Source organism: Macaca nemestrina, chromosome 10, assembly GCF_043159975.1.
Source record: "Macaca nemestrina isolate mMacNem1 chromosome 10, mMacNem.hap1, whole genome shotgun sequence".
NCBI classification, from domain to species: domain Eukaryota; kingdom Metazoa; phylum Chordata; class Mammalia; order Primates; family Cercopithecidae; genus Macaca; species Macaca nemestrina.
The window spans coordinates 82,894,426-82,914,063 of NC_092134.1; the positions used below are offsets into that span (position 1 = coordinate 82,894,426).

The 19,638-nt window shown below is 45.4% G+C and overlaps 1 protein-coding gene across 4 annotated transcripts in view; it reads right to left on the reverse strand.

Moving 5' to 3' along the window:
• LOC105474366 (disco interacting protein 2 homolog B) overlaps positions 1-18,496 on the reverse strand; it is a 263,589-nt gene extending 245,093 nt beyond the window's left edge. For 3 of the 4 annotated variants that reach the window (XM_011728988.2, XM_011728987.2, XM_011728985.2), the window contains exon 1: positions 18,240-18,464. In XM_011728988.2, the coding sequence (XP_011727290.1) occupies positions 18,240-18,339 (100 nt within the window). In that variant the 5' untranslated portion in view covers positions 18,340-18,464. Of the gene's footprint in view, positions 1-18,239 lie in introns of all 4 variants that reach the window. The other variant, XM_011728986.3, reaches the window with a different exon arrangement.
• Between the last annotated feature and the right edge of the window lie 1,142 nt (positions 18,497-19,638).

The following is a 19,638-nucleotide window of genomic DNA, read 5'->3' on the forward strand; positions in this document are numbered from 1 at the left end:
AATCCCCTCGTTCACTAGCTGAACCAAAAAGCATTTTCACTAAAGGACACTGTGTGCTGTCCTCAAGCAGCTTACTTAGGGGAGATGAGAATATTTATGCAAATGATAATTTCCTAACTTTAAGATAATTTTAAAAATAGCTATGATATAGGGGTAACATTAGAAATCAGAGCTCAGAAAACCGACAAATGGAGAAGTTGTTTTTGTTTTTTTTTTTTGTTTTTTTTTTTGAGACGGAGTCTCGCTCTGTCGCGCAGGCTGGAGTGCAGTGGCGCGATCTCAGCTCACTGCAAGCTCCACCTCCCGGGTTCACGCCATTCTCTTGCCTCAGCCTCCCAAGTAGCTGGGACTACAAGCGCCCGCCAACTCGCCCGGCTAGTTTTTTGTGTTTTTTAGTAGAGACAGGGTTTCACTGTGTTAGCCAGGATGGTCTCGATCTTCTGACCTCATGATCCACCCGTCTCGGCCTCCCAAAGTGCTGGGATTACAGGCTTGAGCCACCACGCCCGGCCGAGAAGTTGTTTTTTTAACAGGATGTTCATTTTCTAGTACTTCTCTTGGTCTTCTTGAAGAAAAACAAGCAAAGAACTATGGAAGGAAAACTCATACCACTGCTTTTTCTACATGTTCAACTTAAAAATGAAAGTTTCTCCAAACCAGAGAGGAAGTCAAATAAATCAAGAATGACTCTTTAAAATTTTAAGACAGTTTCTTTGCCTTTGTCACAGATTTACTAAACAAGAACTATCAGAAGCTTCTACCTAACAATTCCTTGCTGGGTTGATTTTTTTAAAAGGAAATTTAGGTTGGGTGCGGTGGCTCATGCCTGTAGTCCCAGCACTTTGGGAGGCTGAGGTGTGTGGATTACGAAGTAACGAGTTCAAGACAAGCCTGACCAACATGGTGAAACCCCGTCTCCGCTAAAAATACAAAAATTAGCTGAGCATGGTGGTGCGCACCTGTAATCTCAGCTACTGGGGAGGCTAAGGCAGGACAATGGCTTGAACCTAGGAGGCGGAGGTTGCAGTGAGCCAAGATTGTGTCACTGCACTTCAGCCTGGGTAACAAGCAAGACTTCGTCTCAAAAAAAAAAAAAAAGAGATTCATTGACAAGACTGATCAGCACTATAAAATTTATTCATGCCTGAACTGAATTAAAAGCCACAGTTCTGGCCTATGATTAACTTACGACAATATGATCTTACATCCTTAGAAAGAAAAAGAAAAAAAAAATCCTGCAGATGCAACAGTCCTCCAAAAATAAAGGGTATTAGAGCACTATTCTTTCACCAAAAAAAAAAAAAAAAAAAAACCTCCAAAAAAAAAACACAATTAAAGTACATGTCATTCACAGAAACATCTACATTCATTTATACGCTGATTTTTACATTAAACATTAAATATACTGGGGGAAAAAAGACTAAAACCTCTTTCTGCACCACAATGTAAGTATAACTGTATCAATAGCCCAGAAGCCCAAGACCTGTTCACAACACAGACCTTTCCAAGATACTAGGCTAGACCTGTGGATTTTCATTTAGGGCTGTCCCATGCAGCATCCAAAATATTATCATCCTGGGTTTCCCCTTTCAGCTTCTCGTCATCTCCATCTCAATCCAAGGAAGAAAAAGTAACTTCACAACAAAAGACAAGTATATAAAATTATCTTTCACTTTATAGATGATCTTCATATTTTTCATTATTTTAAGAAATAAAAGAGGCCCGGCATAGTGGCTTATGCCTGTAATCCCAACACTTTGGGAGGCCAAGGTGGAAGGATCGCTTGAGCCCAGGAGTTCAAGATGAGCCTGGGCAATACAGTGAGACACCATCTCTACAAAAATTTTAAGAAATAAGAAGAAGAAATAAAAGTCACATTTTGCCAGTAGTTACATTGGTCTGAAGGAAACCCTCCAAATATAATCTACAGAGTGTTAACCCCTCTGGTTCCTGCAAAGCACAGTGAGAAATAACAAATTACACCCCTATACCTTTTTCTCTGAGAATAAGATAGAATATTCCCATTCTTCTCCCAAGGGAGCCCTACCACCAAAAGAACAAAGGCAGAAGCTGTGGCCAGGTGCAGTGGTTCAGGCCTATAATCCCAGAATTTTGGGCAGCCAAGGAAGGAGGACTGCTTGAGCCCAGGAGTTCAAGACCAGCCTGGGCAACAAAGTGAGACCCCCGTCTCTGCAAAAAATAAAAAATTAGCCAGGGATGGCGACAGGGACCTGTAATCCCAGTTACTTGGAGGATCGCTTGTATATAGGAGTTTGAGGCTGCATTGAGCTAAGATCATGCCACTGCACTCCAGCTTGGGGGACAAACCAAGACCCTGTCTCAAAAAACAAACAAAAAAAGACAGAAGTTGTATCCTAAGGAAAATGAGACATAAACAGTTTAGATGGAAGAGAATTCTGCTGAAACTACTTGAAACAAGATTCAGGGAGATGGAGAACAAAACGGCTGTGTGGAAACACTACAGGGCTTAGAACCAAAAAGACTTGGTTTCCAATCCCAGCACACTGTGCAGAAATTGCATACCTATCTCTAGGAGTTGTTAAGATTAGAAACACATTTCAAAGACTTTCCCAAGGGCCGGGTGCAGTGGCTGACGCCTGTAATCCCAGTACTTTGGGAGGCCGAGGTGGGCGATCACTTGAGGTCAGCCTGGCCAACATGGTGAAAGCCCATCTCCACTAAAATACAAAAATTAGCCGGCCATGGTAGCCGGTGCCTGTAATCCCAGCTACTCGGGAGGCTGAGGCGGGAGAATCGCTTGAACCCAGGAGGCGGAGGTTGCAGTGAGCCGAGGTCACGCTATTGCACTCCAGCCTGGGCAACAAGAGAGAGACTCCATCTCAAACAAACAAACAAACAAACAAACAAACAAAAAATTACCCAAGACCATACAGGGTGTGAACCCAATTCAGTATGACTCCCAAATTCACTGCTCCTTCCGAGTGTGGTGCATCCAGAATGCTACCTTATGGGGAAATGTGTAACCACAGATGGGAAGATATATTGTATGCAATGTTCAGGTGCTTTTTGCTACCTCAGTTCCCTCATCATCATTATGATAATAGAAGTTATGTATTCAGCACCTACTTACCAGGCAGGCAAGGTATATGAAGTGCTAAGCACAGGACCTATTACATCATAAGTTCTCAATAACTGATGATTACTTATACAGAGATTTAACTTCTTAAAAGAGCTTAGAAAAGGAAACTGGAATGAAACAGAAGTTAACTGGAAACTCACAGGAAACTGAAACAGAAGTTAACTGGGCAAAAAAAAGGGGAAGAACATGCCAGAGTAGACGTTTTAGAGAATGGCAATGTATACAAAAGCATACAAGTGAAAAAAAGCACAGTGTATTCAGGGAAGTGCAAGTCATCTGGCATGGCTAGAGAGCAGAGAACAAATATAGACAGCGGAGGAAATGAGGTTAAAAAGGCAGGCAGGTCTTCATATACAAAGAAAGATGCTTAGAGTTTATCCTGTGACTGGGAGAAGCCAAGGAAAAGTTTTAAAAAGGGAAAATAACACAATTAGCTTTGTGTTTCAGAATGATCAATCAATGACAGGGTAGAGAAGGACATACTGAAGGGAGAAGAGACTGAGACAGGCAGACGAGTTAGGAGACTACCTCATTAGTCTAAGCAAGAAATAAGTGCCTGAACTAACACTGGAATGGCATGGAGAACAGGAAGTAGAAACAACAAGACTCTGTGATTCATTAGAATATGGATCACTGGGCAAGGTGGCTCACACTTGTAATCTCGGCACTTTGGGAGGTCAAGACGAGTGAATCACCTTAGCCCAGGAGTGAGACTAGCCTGGGAAACACTGCAAAACCCCATCTCTATTTAAAAAAAAAAAAAAATTTTTTTCAATTAAAAAACTTTTTTTGGCCAGGTGCAGTGGCTCACGCCTATAATCCCAGCACTTTGGGAGGCCAAGGCGGGTAGATCACGAGGTCAGGAGATCGAGACCATCCTGGCTAACCTGGTGAAACCCTATCTCTACAAAAAAAATTCCAAAAAATTAGCCTGGCGTGCTGGCAGGTGCCTGCAGTCCCAGCTACTGGGGAGGCTGAGGCAGGAGAATGGTGTGAATCCAGGAGGTGGAGCTTGCAGTGAGCCGAGATCATGCCACTGTACTCCAGCCTGGGTGACAGAGCGAGACTCTGTGTCCAGCCAAAACAAAATTTTTTTAGAATATAAGAATGACTCAGCCGGGTGCAGTGGCTCACGACTGTAATCCCAGCACTTTGGGAGGCCGAAGTTGGGCAGATCACAAGGTCAGGAGATTGAGACCATCCTGGCTAACACAGTGAAACCCCATCTCTACTAAAAATACAAAAAATTAGCCGGGCATGGTGGCGGGCACCTGTAGTCCCAGCTACTCAGGAGGCTGAGGCAGGAGAATGGCGTGAACCCAGGAGGCGTAGTTTGCAGTGAGCCGAGATTGCGCCACTGCACTCCAGCATGGGTGACAGAGCGAGATTCCATCTCCAAAAAAAAAAAAAAAAAAAAAAATTTTAAATAAATAAATAAAGAATATAAAGATGACTCTCCATATTTTGATTTCGATAAGTTACTATGGTCTGAATGTCAGTGTCCCCCAAAAATTCCTATGTTGGAACTTAATCCCCAATGTGATAGCATTAAGAGATGGGGTCCAGGCACAGTGGCTCACAGTCATAATCTCTGCACTTTGGGAGGCCAAGGTGGGAGTATCATTCATGGCCAGGGGTTTGAGACCAGCCTGGGAAACGTAACAAGACCCCATCTCCACAAAAAATAAAAAATTAGCCAGGTTTGGTGGCACACGCCTGTAATCCCAGCTACTTGGGAGGCTGAGGTGGGAGGATCACTTAAGCCCAGGAAACCAAGGCTACTGTGAGCTATGATCTCGCCACTGCACTCCAGCCTTGGTGATGAGCAAGACTGTCAGAAAGAAGAAAGAAGAAGGAAGAAAGAAAGAGAGACAGAGAGAAAGAGGAAAAGAGGGAAAGAGAAAGAAAGAGGGAAAGAGAGAAAGAGAGACAGAGAGAGAAAGAGAGAGAAATATAGAAACACAGAAAGACAGAGAGAGACGGTGCCTCTAGGAGGTGATTAGGTCATGAAAGAGGAGTGCTCATGAACAGGCTTAGTGCCCTTATAAAACAAGCTTGAGGGAGCCTGTTTGCCCCTCCCACCATGTGAGGATGCAACAAGAAGGTGCCATCTTTGAAGCAGACAGCAGGCTCTCATCAGACAATATATCTTCTGACTTCTCGATCTTTGACTTCCTAGCTTCCAAACTGTGAGCAATAAATTTCTATCATTTATAATTTACCAAGTCTAAGGTACGTTGTCATAGCAGCAGAAATGGATGGAGATAGTAAGTGGACATTCTGAAATACAGATATCTGTGAAGCGGGGAGGTGGGAGCAGGGGTGGAGGAAGAAGTTGAAACCGAGTGGTTTTAGACTTACCATGTTAGCATGGGGGGAACCAATGGAATGTCTAGAGTAGACGAAAGTCAGGGCTACAGATACAGACTAGGGAACCATGTGCACAGCCATGACAGCTGAAGTCCTGGGCACAGATGAGATTACTCATCTGTGTATGTAAAGTGAGGTGAAGAACAGACACAAATCTGAGGAATACCCTCATCAGGGGAAAGAAAGAGAAGAAGAAACCCCAGAGAGAGCACGAGGAAGGTTAGGAAGCCAGAAGGAAACTATGACACAAAGGTTAGGAAGGGAAGAGTTTATGAAGATACTGGTCCACAGCATAGGGCCGGGCGCAGTGGTTCACACCTGCAATCCCAGCATTCTGGAGGCCGAGGCGGGCGGATCACGAGGTCAGGAGTTTGAGACCAGCCTGGCCAACATGGTGAAACCCCATCTCTACCAAAATACAAAAATTAGCTGGGCGTGGTGGCAGGTGCCTATAATCCCAGCTACTTGGGAGGCTGAGGCAGGAGAATTGTTTTAACCTGGGAGGCAGGGGTTGCGGTGAGCAGAGATTGCACCACTGGACTCCAGCCTAGGCAACAGGGTGAGATTCCATCTCAAAAAAAACAAAAGTCCACAGTGTACAATGCCGCAGAGAGAGATGCCATATCCAGCAGGTTCTCTGCAGTCTGAAATTGGGAGTCAGTGGTAGCCTTGGAGACAGCTGTTTCACAGACTTAATAAGGCAGGGGAAATGGACTGAGCAGTGAGCAAAGGTAAAAAATAAGAGGAAGGAAATACAGGCCACACCTTTTAGGCTTGAGAGAGGGAGAGTGCCAGCACATGAAAGCAAGCATATTCTCATGCAAGACTGTGGCAAAGTTTTTTTTTTTTTTTTTTTTTTGAGACGGAGTCTCGCTCTGTGGCCCAGGCTGGAGTGCAGTGGCCAGATCTCAGCTCACTGCAAGCTCCGCTTCCCGGGTTCACGCCATTCTCCTGCCTCAGCCTCCCGAGTATCTGGGACTACAGGCGCCCGCCACCTCACCCGGCTAGTTTTTTGTATTTTTTAGTAGAGACGGGGTTTCACCGTGTCAGCCAGGATGGTCTCGATCTCCTGACCTCGTGATCCGCCTGTCTCGGCCTCCCAAAGTGCTGGGATTACAGGCTTGAGCCACCGCACCCGGCCGACTGTGGCAAAGTTTTGTGTGTGTGTTTTTTTAAAGCTGGGAGGCTGGGCATGGTGGTTCATGCCTGTAATCCCAACATTCTGGGAGGCTGAGGTGGGAAGATTATTTGAGCCCAGGAGTTCAAGACGAGCCTGTGCAACAAAGCAAGACCTTGTTGCTACAAAAAAATTTAAAAATTAGCCGGGCATGGTGGAATGTACCTGTAGTCCCAGCTACCTGAGAGGTTGAGGTGAGAGGATCACTTGAGCCCAGGAAGTCAAGGCTGCAGTGAGCACCCCACTACACTACAGCCTGGGCAACAGAGTGAGACCCTGTTTCCAAAACATAAAATAAAGATGGGAGAAGCTGGAACAAATATATAGGCTGAAGGCAAGGAGTCAAGGGCAAAGTGTTAAATGAGAGGCTGAAGATGAAAGAAACAAAGAGAGACTGTAAATGAATAGATCAATCAATAAACTGAGATCCCAAAATCTCAAAAGAGAAGGGATGAGAATGAGAACATGGAGGGACAGACCTTAGAAGAGAAAGAGGACAATTCTTCCTCTGAGAAAAGAAAGGGGATACAGGTGGAACTGATACAGATGAGTCTGCCAAGTGTTGGGGAGGGAAGCTGAGGGACTCTGGTCTTCCTTATAAACTAGTTAGAATGAAAGGTGATAATGCATAGTCTTGGTTAACTTTGCTTCATAGCTCTCTTTAAGAAACTGATGAAAGGTGTAGACCTAGATCCCAAAAAAGACACATAAGTACTCACACTCAAAATCCTGCATACAGCCAGGTGTCGTGGCTCATGCCTGTAATCCCACCACTTTGGGAGGCCAAGGTGGGAGGACTGCTTGAGCACAGAGTTTAAGACCAGCCTGGGCAACATGGCAAGAGTCCATCTCTACAAAAGATAAAAAAATTAGCTGGGCATGGTGGCGCATACCTGTGGCCCCAGCTACTTGGGAGGCTGGGGTGGAAGGATCACTTGATCCCAGGAGTTCAAGGCTGCAGTGAGCCATGTTCACACCACTGCACTCCAGCCTTGGTGACAGAACAAGATCCTGTCTCAACCAAAAAAAAAAAAAAGTCCTGCATGTAATTTTAGAGTTTTCAGGTCCAACGAATCCAACCCATGTATCCAAAGATTCAGACTGCTGTGACACTACGGAATTTCCAAAGAAATGGCCTCTCAGAACCTGTCTTACTCATAAAAGAGCATCCACACCAGAAAGCATCTTATGCACTATAAACACAAAGATATGAAAAACTCTCAATCCTCTGTGATATAAACAATCAACAAAAAGAGATGGACCGTTTGACGTGTACAAAAGTACTAACTTAGACCCTAAGGGTAAAGAATATAGGAAACCATCTCCACTTTTAGGAAACTTAGAATTCAAAGATAATTGAGGCCCAACACAATTGCTCATGTCTGTAATCCCAGTGCTTTAGGAGGCTGAGGCAGGAGGATTTCTTGAGACCAGAAGATCAAGATCGGCCTGGGCAACATAGGGAGACCCCCATCTCTACCAAAAAAAGTCAAATAAAATATTAGCCAGGCATTGGCCAATATGGCATAACCCTGTGTCTACTAAAAATACAAAAATTAGCGGGGTGTGGTGGCGCATGCTTGTAATCCCAGCTACTTGGGAGGCTGAGGCACGAGAATCACTTCAACCTGGGAGGAGGGTGTTTTTGAGCCAAGATGGCACCACTGCACTCCAGCCTGGGCAACTCTGTCTCAAAAAAAAAGAAGAAAGAAAAAGAGAAAGAAAAAAAGAAAAGAAAAGAAAAAATTAGCCAGGCATCGTGGCGCACACCTGTAGTCAGAATCAGGAGGATCACTTGAGCCCAGGAATTAGAGGCTGCAGTGAGCTACAATGTCACCACTGGACTCTAGCCTCAATGACAGAGCAAGACTGTCATTAAGAAAAGGGAAAAAAAAAGGCCGGGCACGGTGACTCACACCTGTAATCCCAGCACTTTGGGAAGCAGAGGTGGGCGGATCACCTGAGGTTGGGAGTTTGTGACCAGGCTGACCAACATAGGGAAACCTCGTCTTTACCAAAAATACAAAATTAGCGGGGCGTGGTGGTGCATGCCTGCAATCCCAGCTACTCGGAAGGCTGAGGCAGGAGAATCGCTTGAACCCAGGAGGCAGAGGTTATGGTGAGCTGAGATCGTGCCATTGCACTCCAGCCTGGGAAACAAGAGTGAAACTCCATTTCAAAAAAAAAGAAAGAAAAAGAAAAAAAAAAAAGACAACTGAGTGACAGAGCCTTAGATTTAGCAATGGCTTTAAATAAAAGTAGTATTTTTAAAAGATGAAAGATCAGTTTAGAGCTAAAAAGAGACTATAATCAGACCAATTAAGTCTGAGAGGACTCACGAAGGCAGGGTAAATAAACTCTAAGGAAAAGAAGATCAAGAAAACTTTTTTTTTTTTTTTTTTTTGAGACTGAGTCTCACTCTGTCTCCCAGGCTGGAGTGCAGAGGCGTGATCTCAGCTCACTGCAACCTCCACCTCCCGGGTTCAAGCAATTCTCCTGCCTCAGCCTCCAGAGTAGCTGGGATTACATGCAGCTGCCACCATGCCCGGCTAGTTTTTGTATTTTTAGTACAGACGGGGTTTCGCCATGTTGGCCAGGCTGGTCCCGAACTCCTGACCTCAGGTGATCCACCCACCTCAGCCTCCCAAAGTAATGGGATTGCAGGCGTGAGCCACCGCACCCAGCCAGAAAACCTTTAAAAGAGGAACTAAAAGGATGTGTTCACTGAGGACAAGTGGGGAATAAGAAACAGAAGAGTAAAAACCATAGTTTCTGAAGATTCTAAACATCCATATGTTCCTTTTCATAGCTTGTAGATGCTAAGTCTCAGAAACCAAGCTTACATGTCACAGGCACTTGCCTGAGCCTGTAGGTTCAGAAATGTACATATGTGAGATGTCTGTATGAAACAGACCAGCAAGTCTTCTGCTCTAATCAACTGCTCGCAGTGACCCAACAGGTGCCGGACTAAGGGTATAGGTGCCAACAGGAACAACTGATGATGGAGTGAAGCCTTACTTTTAAAAAATGTATCACAAATTGATTCCATTCATCACTTCATATATAACCTTATTATACTAAGTAACACAAGATATTAAAAACTGCCAAGTCTCCATGCATCCATTCACTATCAGCAGCAATAAAGATTACATGTGCTGAGCACTCACTGCATGCCACACTACACTCAGCTTTTCTATTTCTTACTTTAAACCTCCTTACATCTCTAAGGAGGGTGTCATTCCTTTTTGTTGTTGTTGTTGAGACGGTGTCTCACTCTGTCGCCCAGGCTGGAGTGCAATGGTGTGATCCCAGCTCACTGCAAGCTCCGCCTCCCAGGTTCAAGCAATTCAAGCCTCCCGAGCAGCTGGGACTATAGGTGCACGCCACCACACCTAGCTAATTTTTTTGTATTTTAGTAGAGACGGAGTTTTACCATGTTGCCCAGGCTGGTCTTGAACTCCTGAACTCAGGCAATCCACCCAGCTCAGCCTCCCATAGTGCTGGGATTACAGGAGGGAGCCACTGCACCCCACCGTCATTTCTTTTTTAAGTGTTGAAAACTCATACCTGGGAGGTTAGACAGTTTGTCCAAGGTCACAGAGCTAATAAATGATACAGCCAGAACTTCAACCCGGGCCCACCAGATGTCAAAATATGTGCTTCTCAAATGATTACACAACAATACCTTACGCCAAGATCAAGTCCCCAAGACAGAGACTTTATTTTTTTTTTTATTTTTATTTTTTTTTTTTGAGACGGAGTCTCGCTCTGTCGCCCAGGCTGGAGTGCAGTGGCCAGGTCTCAGCTCACTGCAAGCTCCGCCTCCCGGGTTCACGCCATTCTCCTGCCTCAGCCTACAGAGTAGCTGGGACTACAGGCGCCTGCCACCTCGCCCGGCTAGTTTTTTTTTTTGTATTTTTAGTAGAGACGGGGTTTCATCATGTTAGCCAGGATGGTCTCGATCTCCTGACCTTGTGATCCACCCGTCTCGGCCTCCCAAAGTGCTGGGATTACAGGCTTGAGCCACCGCGCCCGGCGAGACTTTATTTTTCAATTCAAATTGAAATGACCAAAAATTTATAATATTCCTAAAACAACATAAGAAATAAATAGTTGCAAGTTATTTAAAATAAATTTCAGACACGAAGGACCTCTCTATAAGAGCTTACATTGAGGCCTGGTGCGGTGGTGGCTCAAGCCTGTAATCCTGGGACTTTGGGAGGCCGATGCGGGAGGATCACCTGAGGTCAGGAGTTTGAGACCAACCTGGCCAACATGGCAAAACCTTGTCTCTACCAAAAATACAAAAATTAGCCAGGCGTGGTGGCAAGAGCCTGTAATCCCAGCTACTCAGGAGGCTGAGGCAGGAGAATCACTTGAAACCAGGAGGTAGAGGTTGCAGTGAGCAGAGATCATGCCTTGCACTCCAGCCTGGGGCACAGAGCAAGACTCTGTCTCAAAAAAAAAGAAAAAAAAAAAACAAAAAAAGAGCTTACATTGAGCTAAGGCCAGACTCGGTGGCTCACACCTATAATCTCAGCACTTTGGGGGAACCAAGGCAAAAGGAGCTCTCAGCTTCCCAAGTAGCTGGGACTACAGGCACAAACTACCATGCTGAGCTAATTTTTGTAATTTTAGTAGAGACGAGATTTCACCATGTTGGCCAGGATGGTCTTGATCTCTTGACCTCGTGATCTGCCCTCCTCGGCCTCCCAAAGTGCTGGGATTACAGGCATGAGCCACTGCACCCAGCCTCATCTCTACTTTAAAAAAAAATTTTTTAAGAGATAAAATGAAAAGCAATTTAAATACTTAGAAAATATATGATTGGCCCGGTGCCATGGCTCATGCCTGCAATCCCAGCACTTTGGGAGATCGAGGCAGATGGATCATTTGAGGTCAGGAGTTCAAGACCAGCCTGGCCAATATAGTGAAACCCCATCTCTACTAAAAATATAAAAATTAGCCAGACGGTAGTAGCATTTGCCTGTAGTCCCAGCTACTGGGGAAGCTGAGGCAGGAGAATCGCTTGAGCCTGGAAGGTGGGGGTTGTGGTGAGCCGCTGCAGTCTGAGCGACAGAGTTGAGACCCTGTCTCAAAAAAAAAAAAAAAAAGGAGAAATCACACTGGTCAGGGATAGGTTTACAAAAAGGTGGTACTTGAGCCTGGTGTGGTGGCTCACACCTGTAATCCCGGCACTTTGGGAGGCCAAGGCAGGCAGATCACAAGGTCAAGGGTTCGAGACCAGCCTGGACAACTGGTGAAACCCCATCTCTACTAAAGACACAAAAAATTAGCCGGGCATGGTGGAGGGCACCTATAATCCCAGCTACTTGGGAGGCTGAGGCTGGAGAATTGCTTGAATCCAGGAGGCAGAGGTTGCGGTGAGCCGAGATTGCACCATTGTACTCCAGCACAGGCGACAGGGAAAAATTCCATCTCAAAAAAAAGAAAAAAGGCCGGGCGCGGTGGCTCACGCCTGTAATCCCAGCACTTTGGGAGGCCGAGACGGGCGGCTCACGAGGTCAGGAGATCGAGACCATCCTGGCTAACACGGTGAAACCCCGTCTCTACTAAAAAATACAAAAAACTAGCCGGGCGAGGTGGCGGGCGCCTATAGTCCCAGCTACTCGGGAGGCTGAGGCAGGAGAATGGCGTGAACCCGGGAGGCGGAGCTTGCAGTGAGCTGAGATCCGGCCACTGCACTCCAGCCTGGGTGACAGAGCGAGACTCCGTCTCAAAAAAGAAAAAAAGAAAAAAAGCCAGGTGCAGTGGCTCATGCCTATAATCCCAGCACTTTGGGAGGCCGAGGTGGGCAGATCACCTGAGGTCAGGAGTTCGAGACCAGCCTGACCAACATAGAGAAACCCCGCCTCTACTAAAAATACAAAATTAGCCAGAAGTGGTGGTACATGCCTGTAATCCCAGCTACTCGGGAGGCTGAGGCAGGAGAATTGCTTGAACCCAGGAGGCAGAGGTTGCGGTGAGCTGAGATTGCACCATTACATTCCAGCCTGGGCAACAAATGTGAAACTGTCTCAAAAAAAAAAAAAAAAAAAAGGTGGTACTTTAGCTGAATCCTTAAAGATTTATGAGAAACTGCATACAAGCAAGAAGGAGCATTTCAAAGAATACCCCTGAATTAGTCACATGAGAGAGAACCATGGAGAACTCTAGTAATTAGAATACAAATATAGTATGAAGGCCCTTTTTAGCCAGTCACATGAACTTTCAACCTTAAAGTGCTAAGTCTTACACAGGCTAGGACAGAAAGTTGCAATCAAGGGCTGAGCTAAGCATGACATGTTAATGATTTATCTTATTCAAAAATCCAGCTCAATGCTGTGGGCTGTCAAACAAGATTAATTTTTCAAAATACACACCAGAACAAGGATATCCAAACAAGCCACTCTTTTCAATAAGGTGAATCATTCTTCCAGTGAATTTGTCTGTAACTTCTCTTCTGGAACTGCCCTCAAAACCAGTTTACAATCATTCTGATTTTTTGACAATCACAACTAAAATCAGTTTATAATCACTCTAATTTTTTCAGTCACAACTAGTTTGGGCTGTAAAAGAATGTTAACCAGCTTTTCTCTATTTGACTCCAAGTGACCTATAAATGAAACTCTACCCTCAAAGAACTGAAATCTGCCACCATGAGGATTTTCAAAGGAATGTGTCACAGGCTCTGACAGTAATTCTGAAGATGAGCTCCTGCCCACCAAAAACACACACGCAAGTTCCGGAGGTAGATCGCTTAGATAATGCCCATTCTTGGTTATTTATAAATATACATTCCTGCTTTCCTTAATACTCCTAGCATCAGGTGTCACAACTGCTTAGATAGAACTTTGATAAAGGTGTAGCCTATGAATCTATGACTAAGCTATGTATTTTGGGAGAAGTGGCCCCGTTTCCCATGACAGGTAAAGCAGGAGGGATTTACCAGTTTTATGGTGGCTTAAGTCTACCTGCCCCCTTCTGAGACTGTAAAATCTTTATCCAACATCTCCTCCTTTTCCTCTTCAACTCTCCCACCTCTTCCCCATTCCTAAAGAAAAGTCACTGCAATTCCTAGGAAGTCAGCCTTCTCTTATCCCTTTGCCTTCATGGTAGACCCTGTGCCATGCTTTAAGGACCACAAAGCTACATGACGAAACAGGCAGGAGAAAGGGAGGATGGGACTATGTTTACTGTTTGTGCTCAGAGAAGTGTTCAAACAAGAAAAGGGAGGATCCCTTCCTGTGAGTGTTATTTTATCTTAAATACCTTTCCAGTTGTCATCTTTGGACTATTCTCAGACACTGAAAGACTTGAGCTCCTTCCTGCATGCCACAGAAGTATGGGAACATTCTTCTTTGCATTGCGCTTATGACTGATCTGCACAGGCTAAATTACAGCCCTCTCTGCTAGCCACACAATCCAGTCTTGTATTTATAATTCTCTTCTGTCTCTCACAACAACGATAAAGCAGATAGCTTCCTCTTTTCTTAGAAGGCAGCCTGTGTACATAACTCCACCATGGTCATGGGCTGTTTTGTTGGCATTTTTCAATGATTTCCCTGCCAGACTCAGAGCTTCTTGAAAGCTACCATGGTATCCTGCTCACTTGCACACAGTAGGCACAAAATACACATCTGCTGAACTGAATGCGTAAGTGATGGATTTGAAAGAGATTTCAGAGAGAGAGAATCAACACTGTGGTATAGAACGGTCTAGGGCCAGGCACAGTGGCTCACGCCTGTAATCCCAGCACTTCAGGAGGCCAAGGCGGGTGGATCATCTGAGGTCAGGAGTTCGAGACCAGCCTGACCAACATGGAGAAAACCCATCTCTACTAAAAATACAAAATTAGCCGGGCATGGTGGCGCATGCCTGTAAAGTCAGCTATTCAGAAAGGCTGAGGCAGGAGAATCACCTGAACCCCGGAGGCAGAAGTTGCAGTGAGCTGAGATCACTCCATTTCACTCCAGCCTGGGCAACAAGAGCAAAACTCCATCTCAAAAAAAAAAAAAAAGAACTGTTTGGTAGCATTTCCTTAGAGTAAAAATTAGTTAACAAGTTGTGCAATGACAGCACAGATATTTAAATCATTCCACTATCATCATCACATGACCGCTTAGGATAATGATACTTATTAGGTATGCAGCTTTAGACAAAACAGTCTTTCCAAGTACAAGTTTTCCTTTCTGTTAAGCCAAAAAAAAAGAAAGTGGGGGTGGGTGGTAACAATACCTATTCTATCTATTGACGTTTAGTGAAGCTCAAATGACAATATACAAAAAGATCATTACACAAATATAATGTATTATTAGACAGATTTAAGCAAATTAATTCTCCCCATTAGTGCTATTTTATGTGCATACACTTGACTAGACCATATACATAAGTCCAAACAACAGAGCTTACTGTCAAGATATAATAATAAAATATGTGAATCATTAAAAATGTCAGTCACAGAAATACTTGCAGAAACCTTCCACCTATTCAACTCATCTATAGAAAAGCTCACCCTTATATGAAAATTCAATTTTTAAACAATTTCCAGGCAGTTTCAGCCTGTTCTTTTTGTGGTAGAAGCAGGTTTTAACCAGGAAGATGCCTGGTGACCTGCCTGAAGCACCAGACACATCACAGGGCTCTGCAACACACTCTGCGGCAGAGCCCAAAGCAGGCACAAACCTGCATTTCAGCACAGAGTTGGCTGATCTATTACCAAAGCCTGCAGCTGAAAATACAGGCAAGCACAAAGAAAATACTTTAACAGCAAACAGCTCAGATTATTGCTATGATTAGGACCAATGACAGCCTGAACCTAAAAAAAAAAAAATGAAAATAGAGAAATGAGTGCACCAATGTCAGCAAGGCATGATAAACACACAGTTAAAAGCATCTTTAGCGGTGGCTCACGCCTGTAATCCCAACACTTTGGAAGGCTGAGGCGGGTGGATCATTTGAGGTCAGGAGTTTAAGATGAAGCCTGGTAAACATGGTGAAACCCCATCTCTACTAAAATACAAAAAAATTAGCCCGGCAGTAGTGGCGCTCGCCTGTAATCCCTGCTACTGGGGAGGCTGAGGCAGGAGAACTGCTTGAGCCTGGGAGGCGGAGGTTGCAGTAAGCTCAGCTGGGACAACAGTGTGAGACTCCATCTCAAAAAAAACAAATAAGCAAACAAAAGAAAAGCATCTAAAACAAAAAAAGCAAAGTACTTATGTTAGAGCAGAGTAACTGTAGAGAAAATGCAAAACAAACAAAACTTAGCTCTAAATATGCTACAGACATCACAAATAACACCATACTACACAGATATTGGGACTATTGGGTTATTTTAACTTCACTTGAATTCCTAATGTCTATCTACTCCAGCCAACCGTCCCCTGTACTTTAAGCAAGAAAGATGACCAATATGCTGACACTGCAGGCCCAAGTTTTTCAACTGTATTTTTTCCAGAGTCATCCATTGCTAAAATAGATGAAATACGAGAAGTGTAGTATAAATCTATAAGAAACAAATTCAAACCAAGTCAGATGCCAACCAAAATAATCCTTCATTGGAAAGCAAACCACGCACTTGTCCTTAAAATGTTTAAGCCTTGGCATTCACAATTTGAAGAAGTTTCACACCTTTCTGAAGGAGAGAGAGGTGAGCTAATCAGTGTAGGTCCTAGAAATAGTTCCTCAGAATATTTCTAGACATTCTAGAGATGTCTAGAAACACCCAGAGATGTAAACAACAATCAGCTGGAAAGAGATATACCCAGAATAAGGAGCTTCCAGGATTTCCCTCTCCGTGTAAAAGCAATCAACTCCTATTTTTAATCTCCCTCTGACGCAAGCATCCAGGCAAACCTCTTTCTGACTAATCAAAGCTAGCTGATTTGTTACTTTCAAATAGCAGTTTTAAAAGTCAGATTTTAATGCAAGTCAACACAGATTTAATGTCAACACTTTAGGAGAAGAATGAGTTATCTTGAGAGACAGAAATGATGGTAAGTCCCTCAATTTTCGAAGCGGGGGGGGGGGGGAACTTAAAGAAATTTACATTTAAACAAACTAAGCCTCAGCCATTCAAGTCTATGGCAAATGGATTCACCTGGTGAATATTTCAAACAGGTATAACTGGGCAGACAAACCCAAAGGATTCCTATCTTCTTAAACACTTTACAGAAACAAATTAATCTAATACCAGTGATTCCCGGGGCTGGCCAAAGAATAACTTGAAAATTGAATTGATTAATTGAAAAATAACATGTTGATAGTTAAGTACAGGTAAAAACAGCACTTCCCTATATATTAGGTTATTAAAAGGGTTATTAAAAATAATTATTTCCTTCAATGCCCAACAGGATTTATAACATTCAACTCTACTTTTGGTTTTTCATTGTAAAGGATTCTTGAAGGGGAGGGAACCATAATGCCTTAATAAGTAAACAATAAGTAATGTTTAATAAGATCATGGGAGTTGATCACATTCTTCTTTTCCAATCAAGAGTTTTTGATCCACTTGAAAAATGCTAGTGAAGAGGGCCTTCCACAAGGAACTCAAGAATATGCAACTCTGGAGACACAACCAAAGTACTGGTATCAAGCTTGGAGAAAATGCTGCTTTTGTCTCAGGGGCAGCTAGTGATAAAAACAGGAACTTTACAGAGAACTGATCACAACTGCCCAACAAGCCTGATCACATGCCCACAACGGAGCACTGTGTTTCGCTCATTGTTGTACAAGGAGTTCTCTAATAACAGTGGCTTGATTTATCCCATTTTTTTAAATTCTGAAAAATCGAACCCTCCCTGTCCCAATCCATTGTCAAAAGAAAGAATGCCAGCCAGGATCTGCAAGTAACCGGTAGCCTCCTCTCTCTCCCTCTTCAAAGACTCCAAAAGGTGACCACATGCGGAAAATTCAGCCCAAATAACAGGCACCAGGAAAAAAAAAAACCTCTTATGACAAAGGTGGTCTAAAAGCAGCACCGAGTGGCTCTCTGGGTTAATGCCACTGCTTCTCATCTCCCTAGGACCCTCAATGGCTCACCCGCTTCTGTCTCACTCCTGTCACTGAGGAGGCATCGCGCATTGTTAAAGGAAAGAGAAGAAACACTGCTGCGGATTTCCCATGTGTCTTTCTCTTTTTGAAAGGGGGAAAGGGGCTGGAACAAGGCGTGGAGCCCTCCACGAAAAGCGGAGAGGAAAGGAGAAAGCTGTCAGCCACCCTCCTCGCAGCCCTCCCCCTCACCCCACCTGGCCCAGACGCCTGGGCAGAAGCGGGAGGGCGCAGCTTTGTCTCGGGTTTTGGGGGGCAGGAAGCGCAGAAGCAGTGTGGGTCCGGGAGGACCTCTCCCACAAGCCCTTACTTAGTCCCCTTCATGGGAAAACAATGAAAGCCACAGGAAACCACTTAGTGGGGTGGGAGAGGAGGGAAGATGGTCGTGGAGTGCCAGGCCAGGTTCTCTGCACCCTCGTCCCCCTCGCCGCACGGCCGCCAGGGCGCGCGGCGGGGGACCTGTCTCCCGAGTCGCAGCGATCCGCAGGGCCCCGGGCGCCCTCTCCCCCGCCCGACTCCTACCCTCCGAGAGCTCCAGCTCCAGCTCCGCCAGCTGCGCCCGCACTTCAGGCGGCAGCGCCGCCACCGCGGCCGGCGACGGCTCCAGGCCTCGTTCCGCCATCCCGGCTCCGCCAGCCACACTCCGGAAGACAAGAGAGAGGGCCGAAGGAGGGAAGGACCGACGCGGGCCCACACCCGGCTACAGGATCCGGCTCCGGCCGCCGAGCGCCACCAGCACCGCCGCCGCCACCGCCGCCGCCATCAGCAAAGGTCACGTGAGCGCGACGGCCCCGCCCCCGGGCCAGGGGGACGCACCGCCTCCACAGCCCAGTCAGACTGAGGACGCACATGCTTATGGCGCCCTCTACTGGGGAGTTACCAGAACGACCGGCCCAAGCCCACCACCCGAATTTCCCTGCTGCGAAATGGGCTCATGGTATGGACCGTCGGCTTTACCACAGTAGTGTGGACACATAGATAGCATTTACTTTTACTCTCGAGCAAGTTTTTAGGGGCCCCAGGCCTTACTTTTTCCAATGTATGTCTGTCGTGTCCTTTACTCCATTTCCCCTGATTAATACCTGCCCATTTATAAAAACCTAATCACAGGCCACCTCCTTCACTGTGGCTCCTGGTCCTATCTGCCAGGAGCTCTCTGTTTCTGTTTCAGTTTTAAAAAGACAATGGCAGGCCGGGAGCGGCGGTTCATGCCTGTAATCCTAGCACTTTGGGAGGCCGAGGCAGGTGGATCACCTGAGGTTAAGAATGCTAGGCCAGCCTGGCCAACATGGTGAAACCCTGTCTCTACTAAAAATACAAAAATTAGCCGGGCGTGGTGGCGGACGCCTGTAATCCCAGCTACTCAGGAGGCTGAGGCAGAAGAATCCCTTGAACCCGGGAGGCGGAGGTTGCAGTGAGCAGAGATCGCGCCATTGCACTCCAGCCTGGGCAACAAGAGCGAAACTCCGTCTCAAAAAAAAAACGAAAAAGGAAAAAAAAAAAAAAGACAATGGAGAGGAGCTCCACTTCTTTCTTTCTATAATTCTAACGACTTACAAGGAGGGAACTTACTTTATCTCATCCTCCTCAGTATATGGCCAAATAGGTGTTCCAAAAACATTAATTTTAATTTAATATGAAGAGGGTCCAAGGCTGGGTGCAGTGGCTCACACCTACGATCCCGGCACTTTGGGAGGCCAAGGTGGACGGATCACCTGAGGTCAAGAGTTCAAGACCAGCCTGGCCAACATGGCGAAACCCCGTCTCTACTAAAAACACAAAAATTAGCCGGGAGTAGTGGCACATGCCTGTAATCCCGGCTACTTGGGGAAGCTGAGGTAGGAAAATAGCTTGAACCTGGGAGGCGAAGGTTGCAGTGAGCTGAGATCACGGCCACTGTACTCCAGCCTGGGCAACACAG